This window comes from Falco cherrug, chromosome 7, assembly GCF_023634085.1.
Source record: "Falco cherrug isolate bFalChe1 chromosome 7, bFalChe1.pri, whole genome shotgun sequence".
NCBI lineage: Eukaryota > Metazoa > Chordata > Aves > Falconiformes > Falconidae > Falco > Falco cherrug.
The window spans coordinates 30,369,193-30,381,135 of record NC_073703.1 but is presented as its reverse complement, the minus strand read 5'-3'; the positions used below and the strand labels follow the sequence as shown (position 1 = coordinate 30,381,135).

At 40.9% G+C, this 11,943-nt stretch overlaps 1 protein-coding gene across 5 annotated transcripts in view; it reads right to left on the bottom strand.

Annotated features, from left to right (window-relative positions):
• The window catches only part of ESR2 (estrogen receptor 2), a 90,776-nt gene that overhangs the window by 2,653 nt on the left and 76,180 nt on the right, over positions 1 to 11,943 (bottom strand). For all 5 annotated transcript variants that reach the window (XM_027802567.2, XM_055716092.1, XM_027802566.2 and 2 more), the window contains 4 exons: positions 9,642 to 9,938; positions 4,469 to 4,607; positions 2,344 to 2,477; positions 1,472 to 1,646 (listed from right to left, as the gene is read on the bottom strand). In XM_027802567.2, coding sequence (XP_027658368.2) covers positions 1,472 to 1,646; positions 2,344 to 2,477; positions 4,469 to 4,607; positions 9,642 to 9,938 — 745 coding nt within the window. The remainder of the gene's footprint in view (positions 1 to 1,471; positions 1,647 to 2,343; positions 2,478 to 4,468; positions 4,608 to 9,641; positions 9,939 to 11,943) is intronic.

Sequence of the window (11,943 nt, the reverse complement as noted above, 5' to 3'; positions counted from 1 at the left end):
ATGAAGTAGTTTGTCTCTTCTCTGCATATCCAGTGCCAGATCTTGCGGATGGCTACAGACTTTGAAAGTATTTTTGTCTTGACCTGATGGATTGGACTGAGATGGGGGCAATGCTTCCAGAAAAATGAGGTTCTGCTACTATTGAAGAGTTATAAATATTTTAATGGAAAAGAAGGAATTGCAGCCCTCCTCCTACACCCCACTCCTGAGAGTCCTGCATCATTTGGTAATCCAGGCTGAGAGCATCAATTATTTCCAGAACAAATATTGGAGAGTAACAAATATTTCCAGAAAAATTGGTCAGCTGACTGACCAATGCTAAGCAACATAAAAGGAGACAAGTCACAAGTATCCTCCAAACTTCGGCTGAGGTAGGCACACCATAAAAACTCTTGTTTTAATAAGAAAATATAAAAATCTTGCCACAATTCACAATGTTTATTCATGCCATGCCAGACCAAGAGTCCCTGCGATGCTGCAATGCGGTGTCACACCACAGCAGGCAACCCAGGTGAGGGCAGTGCATCAGCGCCGTGAGCCGGGTGCAGCTCTGGCTGGTGCTATAGCTTCTGTAGGGCCCGCTCTCACACCCCGCCGCAGTTCACGAGCTGGCTGTTAAAAGCTGCCTGTCAGCACATCCAGGTTCCTGCCGCTGCCACCTGCTCTAACAGGAAGGTTGTTCCAAAGGTGCCTGTCCCTCTTCCAGTGTCCCTTCCCAAAGTCAGCTATGCCCATCTCTCTTTTGCATACTTCAGCCTGGTCCCAGGAACATCTTCCCTGGACACACAGTCCAAAAAGCCAAGATATAAGCCAGCTTTGTGAATAGCTGGTCTCCGGGTAATAATTTAAAAAGAAAAAGAGCCTGGAAATTAACACTTCTGTTTGTAAGACCCTGTGTTTGAGTCTGCTGTACTGCAAGCAAAGATAAGCAGAGCTCAAAGGAGGTCCAGGAACAGGTAGGGAGCAGAGGAGCCGCTTCCCATGGGGAAAGCAGGGCTGTGGCATTGCTGTAGCACAAGTCACTTGGCAAAAACGCTGTAGTTTCAAATAAAAGACAGTAAGTTTGGCCTGGGACAAACATGGCACCCAAAGTACACTTTGCTCCACCAAAGCCCACGCTGCAGATTAGTCTTGAAAGACACTTCTATTTTGGATAGAAGAGTTTTGATGGTTAGGTGGGTTTTTTTCTGAAAGGCTGACTTTGGTTACTATTGTTAAACATTTCAGGCAGATACATAACGAACAATTTAATGTGACACAGTTAAGACAACATCTTAGTATCAACACATTTTTGAGTGCCATTAAGCACTTGAGCATATTGCCTGTTTAGATGCACCAGGAAGGCAAGTCTTACAATGAGATGAGCAGCAGTACCAGGATTCCCTCAGGAATGCTTGGGAGTTCAGGCCCTGCTTTGTTACTGCAATAAACAAACACTAACACCTCGTGTGTTACTTTTTGTAAAATTTACCTTGCGTGTCTGACGTGAGAGAGGAGCATCAACAAATTGGCCAGACGAGTTGTCTGCTGCTGCAAGGGGATCCCACTCTTTGCAATGACCCACACCAAAGCATCTGTGACCACATTAAGCAGGTGATGCAGTTTCCTGTTGCTTTCAGGTTCTTCCGCTGACAAGGGAAACATGCCTAACCAGAGAAGAGAAAGAAATACTCCTTGCTCATGAGGAAGAAAAAAAAAGCTATGACTGATGGATTTTTTTACTATTAATTATAAAATGGTCGGGGGAATAAAATTCTTTTATTGCAGAGTACCCTAAACTAGCAAACACACACTCCTATTTGCCCTGTGTAAAAGGCTGCAAAGCAAAGCTCCTACCCTGAAATTCATCTTGCAGAACTGTTGAGTACTTTCAATCACTTCTACCAATTAATCACCATTAAATAGGAACATGTAAGCCCTATTCATCATCACCCAGATGAGTAACTAGTTTTACCAGAACTAAGACTGAAGGACAAGTTTGTAATGCCATACTGCAGCTTTACACATGACCAGAACCCACAGAGGTACAAGCAAAAGTTCTTCTTGACAAGGACATACCCACAGCCTGGGCCCTAAGCCCACCTTGTAAGAAGCTTTCAGACTTCAGGTCTTTCATGCAGTTCTTGCAACAGGACATAGACCCTAAATCCAGCAAATGATACAGCTTAGAAGTTTTTTGAGCAAAAATCCTTACAATTTGACTGTTAGAACTCCTTTTGTATTGTTTTCTTTCAACAGCTTTATCTCATTTGCTATTTCTGCCACTTTTAACAGCTGATCCCCAAGCCACCTTTGAAATAAAAAGTACAATTCAGTGAGTTTCAGAGTCAACCACATACTCACTGGAATTGAGGAGGATCATTGCCTTGACGCACAGATACTCTTTGTGCTGCAGTTTCAGCTCTCGGAACCTTGAGGTCATGGCCAGGAGCATATCAAAGATCTCCAAAATTCCCTCTACGCATTTCCCCTCGTCCCTATGGAAAGGCATTTGAAAATGTTACTGAAAAAGTAAAAATTAAGGAACTCTGACTCAGCCAGATAAAAGTCAAAGCACAAAGGAGGGTGTAAAAGGCCTATCCATCTCATCTTTGGGAGGATTCAAAAGGTTCTATCATGAAATCTAAATTGAAAATTACACTGGTATAAAAGGTCAGCACCTCTAAGAAACTGATTTTCTCTTTAAAGTGCATGCAGGATTGACTGCAGGTAAGTATGACCATATCTCTGTAAGAGGCTTTATCCTCACAGCCACTATAATTCTGGATAATGTTTGGAACTGCAGCACAGGGCAGAGTACCACCATGAATCATTTTCCAGATTTGTTTCACAAGGTGTTAATACCACAGCCGGTGACATCACTATTTGTACCCCACAGAGGACTCAGGACTTGGAGAACTGAATAAGAAAGACCCCCTGAGACAAGTTTCTTGGAACAATAAGACTTTTTTAAAGAATGAAACAACTTCTAACCCCATACGCCAGCACCTTTTTCTTGAAAGGCATTTAGAAGTAAAGGGACTTGGAGTTTTGGTGTTTTTGTGGTTTGGTTATTTTTATGTTTGCAAGTGTTTACTGGAGGCAGCTATCTCCATTTTGGATATTAGAAATGGTCCCATTTTCTGATCTGAAAAAAAACCCCAAGCCCAAACCCAAACAACCCAAAGCCATTCCAGTGGGTTTAAAATTAAGCAGCAGTAAATTTCAAACCACTGAAGTTACTGATCCTTTTTTTGGTTTGGGTTTTTTGGGTTTTTAAGATGAAACAGACTCAAGTTCTTTAATTCTCCTGCACTGCTGTACTTGACTTCCCAGGAGGAAGGTGCTGAGCCTTCAAGCAGGCACATGCAAGTACAATCAAGTTACAGACCAGTTTCATATACCCATCTCTTAAAAAAAAAAAAATTAAATTACAGCATGGCCAGATACTTGCTAGCTCCCACTCTACTGTGTCTTGTGGAGACTAAGGAATGCATCAAACACGCTCATTCTGTTCAGCACATGTCAGCTCATGAGTATCGTACATTTTCAGCAATTTCTTATCATTATATTGAACAATGCAGCATGTCCTTGCATAGAATTTTACATGAGCAAATAATCTATTTCATATCTTTTATAAATTAAATTTCTTTCTCTTACTAACCCATTTTGCTTTATGTATTTACGATGATGATTATTATTGAGCTCAAGCCACAAAACTGATACAGATCTCAATTTCCCCAGGTTGAAAAAGCTCAGAGATATTTTAAGTGTACCCAAGAGAGTAGATTGTTTCCCTGACTTTTTACCAGTGTGAAGCCCATGTCAAATCCTTTTAAGTTCCTGTAGAAAAACATCCTTACTAATCCATATTCTTCCCTGCTGGTACATGATGTTATGGAGATAGTATTTTAAACTTGCAAACACCCTGCTTTAGCTTGAAATAATAATCTCAGTATTAAACAGCGAGCTAGATTTTTTTAAATCTCTTTTGGCTAGTGGTGCAATGTTCATTATAATAGCTACCTATGAAGTCTGCAGTAGTGGCAGGAGGAAAAAAGGTAGAAAAGCTACTTAAAGTAATGAAAAGATGGCCTGATGCTATGTCTACTTTTTTTTAATTTTGAGGGATATGGGAAGAAATTGACAATGTAGTGCATTGTCTTGATGCATCTACAGTTTCAGCATCTAGAAATGTGGATCAAAAAGAACAAAAACAACAAAAGATGTGAAAAATACAGAGAAACGTCACACTGTCATGTGCTGCAGGGATTCAGGAATTTGCAAGTTCAACAATACTGTTGATACTTGGCATTCCTTAAGCCCCTGTAAGTATGTGGAAGCTCAAGATATTGTGGTTACAAATACAAGTATATTGTTAGATAAAGTATTAATAGCATCTCCCATACTTAATCCTCTTCCTCTTACCACTTACCCCACCCCCAAACATGCTAATATGAAGTGTTCTCAAGAAATGTATTTCTCTTACCTATCTAATACAAGGTCTGGCGCAAAAATCAGTTTCCCAGGATGGTCAATTGATCTCCACATCAAACCAACCATTAAAACTTCCATCCAGCAGCTCTCCAAGAGTCTTACTTGATCATAGAGGCTGAGATCAATGAAACCTAAAATGAAGCATAAAATAAATCAACCTGTTTATTTCTGTTTTGATAAAGACAACTGAGTATATGAGAAACAAAAAGAAACAGGAAGAATTAAGGGTTGTAAAGAAAGCCAGAACAGGGAGCGCTGAAATCAGAAGCACCATGCTGCCATCTCAAATAGGAACAAAAACATTTGTTATTTTCATTTTCAAGTCTTCCACAAAACATTTGAAATAGAGTAGAGTGATGTTCAAGTGCAATTACTCCCAGGCAGCTGGTGAAACTCAAGTGACTGCAGAGGACCTGCCTTATGCTCGGCCACCTCTTTAGACAACAGTCCCACAGTCTCCTGAGAGGCACCAGGGAATCACGTGGGAAACTCACAGTCATCAGAAATTACTGCATTACACTGTGGAGGACTCCTAAGAAAATAGAAAAAATTGTTTCCCCAGAATGCATTTGCTTGCAGGGGTTTGTTCTCTCGTAAGACAGGCATGTTTCTGGGTTTGCTGCGTAACTGTGGAAGAACCTACATCTTAGTTCCTCTGTGTTACCATGCCCTTTGTAAATGGTATGTGTTCACCCCATCATGTCCCTGTCCTGCTGCCTCCTTCCCCAAAACCGTAATATACCAGGGGGGTAAAAAAAAAAGGGAGGAAAAAAAAAAAAAAAAAGACAAGGGTACCTGGTGGAGGTAGTAAGTGTCCCCATTGCCTCCATACACAGCATCCCAGAAGTAAGAACAGAACTAATGTGATTGTGCATAAACCTGTTCCAGCATTTAGTTCTCTCCAGAACTTACAGAACGGTGTCAGATTTCAATATTTCCCTTTCCCTTCCCCTCCAAAAAAGACTGGGGAAAAGACGACATGCAGAAACCAAATAAGGAGAAATACAATTTACACATCCCAAACCAAAAGACGAGAAGTTTAAACTATCAAAACACAAGTGGGAAAGGCTGCTCAGACCAGGAGTACAACAGGGATACGATACAGATCAGTGGTCAAAACCAAGATCAGGCTGCAGTTTTCAAAGCAGAGCTGCTCAGCATCGGGCTCTTAGCACCTTTGCTTCGTTTTCAGACAAGCTGGCATCTACAATTCTGCACAGTGAAAAATCATTACAGCCTGGCCATGGGAGACAGGCTTCCCGTAGTTCTCCTCAGTTGTCTGAGGTCTTAAAATACACAGTACATTTGCGCTGTCAAAGAATTCTGCTGTCAGTAATTTAGACAAATGCTCCGTTTATTTTAATCTTATTAGACTAGTAGGCTGGAAGACAGTTGGTGACAGCCACGGGTTGACATAAACTAGGTAATGTGCACTCTGCCTTATCATTGCTAGAAATGCTGCCTTTAAAAATTGATAGCCTTGCTCCTTATTTTCTAAGAAAGATAAACAGGAACCCATGAGCAGTACCTTCCCTCCTGGATTTCATTGCCACCGAATTTACTACAGAATCCGCAGCCAACAGACAGATTATCTGCCAGACACACACTCATAATTTTACAAGTGCTTTTAGAAAAATGTTCATGGGAGCATGAATAGTATAAACTGACAGTGGCAGTTCCCGGAAAACAACAGCCCAAAGACATTTCAGAAGTTTATTTAAATAACATTGACACAGGCGTGTGCCAATTTCTCCAGCGTAAACAACCAGTTATTTGGTTTAGAAACCATCTCGGCTGAGTGAGATGTCAGACCAAGCCCCAGCGTTCCACCTACAGATACTTAAAGATCCAGATTTACCCCAGATATCACCTGCTAAATTCACATTATCAGCACCAGCAGTATGATTTATGACCACTGAGCACAGCTATCAGAAGGGCTTTACTTTTACTTTTCCTAACAACCTTATGCTTTAAAGATCAAGGACAGCACATCACCACCACAGCTTCACTGCAGTGTCAGAAGTCCTGTTTCATTTGCTGCGGAGTACATTAAACTACTTGTTTTTCTATGGCTGTAGTATGTGTCCTTCAAATCATGTGCTCTATACCTAATAATTCAATTATAAATTACTATGACAAGAAAAAACTCGTGCTGGATGTGCAGTAACTAGTGAAAGACATGCTGCTCTGGCCAGCAACACACTAGGTTGCATAATGAATGCAAATTTCAATATTGCGACAACATCCTATCAATTAGCAATACAGGTTCAGCTACGAACCACACTGAACTCTCTTAGATTAGGTCAACAAAGTAAAAAGGCAATTACAGAAGTTGTGTTCTGCTGTCTGACAACTTGGAAATACTTGGAACGGAGAAGGAAAATAAACCCTAGGTATCAGCTTCTATTTTACCAAGCAACAAAAAAAACCCAAAAAACATTAAGCTGAAAGTACAGACAAAAACAGTCACAGAGTAAAATTCGTAACAAAAGAATGTCATTAAATATTAAATATGAAAAAAAAATCTTTCCTATTTAAGCAAAAATGTTACTGTTAACATAAGCATCCATAAGGAAAAATAAAACTATTTTCTTTCACTTTTGGTGAGCGTCAAAATAATATACAACAATAACTTAGAGGTGAAAATGGGCTTCTAACCCAGGCACACAAAAGTACATACTCAGTTTCATAGAAAGTAAAGTTACTGCTCACTGGGCTATTAGTCAAGAACTTTTTTTTTTTTTTTTTTTTTCTTTCTTTTCTCTCTGAGACCTTACCTCCAGGAACCAGGCATGGATCTAAGATGATTAACTTCAGGCAAAAATTTTTGCAAATGGAAATTCTATGTTCTGAGCTTTAGTCATTGCAGTTATTTTAATGGAAACAAATAAATATATCCACATTGAAGTAAATGCTCTAACCACCGCATAATATGGCAATTTTACATATAACCAGGTGCATGTCAAACACCACCTCTATACTGACATTGTTCTAAAATGGTGTTTATTTCTGTTCTGTGCAACCAGAGTAATCAGAAAAAACATACACACTAAAGTGTCAGCATTCCCAGGAACTGTTTTGAAGGGGTTTGATTACCTTAATGGGTTTTCTTCATACAGGTCTCTCATTGCCAAGAAAAAGTTTCTACTTCTGACACATGTTGAAAACAAACTAAAAAGTGATCAATGTCAAAATTGAGGTTGGCTTGGAAACTGATCTTTTAAAAAATTCAAAACAATCTCAGCTGAGGTTTTTGGTTTGTGGTTATTTTGTATTGTTGGTTTTTCTAAAAAAGTTGACAGGTTAAAAAAATAGGAATTAAGAACAATCAGAAAATAGAAAAAAATGGTTTGGTTTTTTTCTCCATTCAAATATTGCTTAGAATGAGGTTGTTTTCTACGACCTTCCCTGGTTTTCCTTCACAACTCACTTCCTACCAGACTAACATAACTACGAGTCCTCTGAAATGGTACATTTTTACCAGGTTTTCTGATTAAATAAGAAATTATAGCAACAGACACCATTTAACCCCTTATGGTTATTTACTTCACAGTTATTTTCAGTTTCTTAAATCGGGAAAGGATTCACGGTATCAGTTTAAAATATTCCATATTAACAGCAAAAACACGATCGCTTTGCAAATGGGAAGCACGGTTTAAGATGCTTCATGCTGAGCAAGCATCTCCTCCCAGCAGCTGACCTGGAATTTGCACACCCTAAAACTACCACTAAAACCGAGCCCGCTGACGGGGTGGCTGAGCTGCAGAGACTGTGATCTGCAACTAGGAGACACGGTCCAGCAGCTGGAGTCGGTAGCACCTTCAGCCACTCCACCTCGAGCCTAAACGGGATCCGCTTCCCTTATTCTAAATTCTTTGTTTAAGGATTATACAAAACACCCTCCACCAGGCTTGTTTCCTGTACTGGTGCATGCTCCATTTATTTCTAGGCGTAAGGATTAGTGTCATGCCCCTCTGTGTGCGCACAGAAGCAGCGGCAAGTGCTGTCACAGCACACAGGCGTGCCCAGACCAGGGCACACACCAGCACACGCTGGTCGCCTTCAGCATAAAATCCAAGCTAGGACCCACGGTGCGCTGGCCCCTCAATCCTAACAGATGTGGGGCTAGGACTACCAGGCACACTGCAGAACGTGTTAGCCACGCAAGGGTAACGCAGCCATAGGGATCACTTCTCGCAGAGCACCGTATCTGAAGTCAAGGATTAAGCCCCACGCTGCCATATGTCTATCGATTATTCCATCCTTTCAGCTCACTACTATTAGTCGGTCACCTTCGCTCTCGCTAAAGGGTCACAGGCTGTGGTTCAGTTCACGTCAGACAGCATGTTTTTCTGCACAGCTTTGTCAAGTATCATCTCTGTGTGCTGTCTGCTTTTCTTCTGGCTTCTATTCTTTATTCTGACTGTTTTAGTTGTGGGTGTTTCATAGAAAAGGAATTGCAAATGCTCACCACTTCTAGTTTGTAAGAAGTGAAATGGTACGTTGCCATGACGCTGTGGTTGCCTTTGGGACACTAAAAGCAGTAACACGTGTAGTTGTACTTCAGTGCATGCTCTTTGTGTTGCCAACACTCAAAAGCATCCTCAGTGACTTTTGTTTTGAAGGACAGCGCACGATAATTCTGAGATCAATACTATGCACTGCTTTGCAAAGTGATGCTCTTGCATAGCAGCTCTGTCAAATGAAGTGCTTGCAGACACTCAGTGCTTGGACGCCTTTCAGTTTTCACCAACTCTATTAGAAACCTTCTATCAGGATTCAAGGAAATAATTTGGTCTTAAATTCATTTTTATAGCAATCTAGTTAATACCACTTTTAATGAACCTTCTAAATCAGATTAATCGGGTACTTACAGTTAATGAGGTAGAAATTACAAGCAACACCAACTACACTTTTTTAGCAAAATTAACAAGTATTTGACTAACAACAGATAGTAAATGAGGGACTAGGTCATTTTCTAAATCAAAATACATCCAGGTGAATTACTGAGAGCAACAAATTGCCCATTACTTTATAGGATAAAAAGCTTAAGACTTTTTATACCGCACATTTACTGTGCTGTGCTATTATTTCTGGGTAGACAATGGTATGTTGATAGTAAAAGCATCGACTAAAATAAGCAAAACCAAAGCTGACGTTCTTACCAGGAATTTTTTTGGCCCAACCGATCATGTGAACCAGTTCTTTGTCTGCCAGTTTTGTCAGGGACATCATCATGGAGGCCTCCGTGAATGGTTTGCTGGGACGACTCACCAACACATTGGGAGGCTCCGCTTCAAGTAGTGTTAAAACAAACTGCTCCGGACTGACTGTGCTGAGCAGGATCTCTTTTACACGGGTTGCCGTCTCGTATTTCTTAGCTTTGCCAATGCAATGCACCTGATCTTCCGAATGACGATGGCTACGCAGGATCCGATATCCACAGCGTTCTCTTCTTGAGCCTGACACAAGAGGCACATGATTGCGTTGAAGTATTTTTCTCCCAGTGTTGCATTATGTAAATCCAAATGTTTGGGGAGAAGGGGGAAAACCCTTTAATAAGGGTTGTTGTAATATTGAACATTAAGTTTCAGAATTTCTAGAGCATTCAGCATCGATCTAACTTTGTTTCCACTGACTTCAGCTGGGGCTTTTGTTTATTCTACTACACAAAGAATATATTGAAAAACACTTATTTTTGAACTTCAGTTAACCCCCTTTAAAGATCCATGGGAAAATTCCCATTGACCTCAAAAGAGATAAATCAGATCTTTAAATGCAAATAAAGATAGCTGTTTGTAAGCTCTGTTTTAGATGTAAACTGGGGGAAGAAAAGACTTCAGAAAGTCTGGGCCATGCTACAGAGTAAATACCTCAGCCAGAAACACAGCTGGGCCTCGCTGCTAGCTGGGTGTTCAGCTAGGGACCTACTGACATGCAACCCATCTTCTCCCTACACTCCACTAAGCCAGCAGAAGTTTCCCCAAAGCTAATTCAGATATCAACAGCTAGGAGGAGGAAGCCCCCTGTTTGGAGTTCTGCGTGCAGAAGGCTATTTCTATTGCAAAGAGCAGTTCTGTAAATTCCTGGACTTAATTTATTGTTCATTCTGACAGCACGAAACATTTTCCAGCTCTGTCAGTGCCATTGGTGGGATCACCGTTATCTGTTCTTGCATAGCTGCCATGCAAAGAGTCTAACAGCATCTCCAAAAAACATGGTATGGGGACTTGCTAGAACATTCAGCCATGGCTTCTACTTCATATCCTTCAGCATATCCTATAACAAGGACTACGTTTACTGATTTACAAATAATCTTTGGCAGTAACTAATGTGCAGGATTGTACCGTATTAAAAAGTCACTGAAGACATCCTTAGACTGGAGTTCTCCAGCACTTAACATTTCTAATAACACAGCTAAACTGTCCTCTAAATCTTTTAGAAGTTAATTTTTTTGTGCTGGTCATCAGCACTTTCACTGACATACAATACTCAAAGCTTGAATTTTCATAGATAGGGAAATGTCTGCGCTAACATAAATCTATGCCAGACCAACACATATGATCGCACATATAGAGACCATGGAGTCTCAAAGCATAGTAAGTTGTTTCACTTGGTTTCAGATCCACAACAGATTTGACAAAAGCATCCTTTTCTGCTACTGTTGCTATCTTCACATCACTACATTTATGAAGTCTTTTTGGTGTGTTGCCTAAAGATTTCTTGCCCTGATCACATGCTTTGGCTCTTCTTCATTAGGGTATGTGATTAAAGGCTTCATAAAGTGCACGAAGACAATGAAGCAAAGGAACGATGAAGATGGAAGAATCCCAAGAACATAATCAGTGACACTGACCAGGCTACTGTCAGGGCTATCAAAGGAGAATGATCAGCCTGTGGTCTGGACACGACATCCAGCGTATAAGTTAAGAGGAAAGGCTTGTCAGTTCACCCGGAGCAACCAAGCATTCCAAACCACCTACTAGGAAGACCAGAGGATCTGGGTGTCAGCTACCAGGAGGAGGACAGGTTTAAACCAGCTGCCAGAGACGTGTGCGTGTGTGTGTGCACACAAGGTACCTGGAAGAACAGAGGATCCAGGGGCCAGCTACCGGATAACACTTTCTAAAGCCTGTTACTGGAGGGTTCCATAGTTTCTGTGACCATTTGTGTGGGAGAAAGGCTGAGAACCAGCACTAAGGTGAGGCTGCAGACCCAGAGGCCATCAGCTGGGAAGATGTGGGGATCCATAGGCCAACTGTCTGACAGACTGAGTGTCTAAATCCAGTTACTGGAAGGATCCACATTGTATAAACACATATATTTTCCACTGCTTGTGTTGGCATGAGTGCTGTATTTTCTGTCTGTGCTGATCTGTGTGGCTGACTGTGGATACAGGTATTGTATATGTGTATACATATACACTATACAGGTATAGTGGATATGCCTACTAAAAATACAGACTTG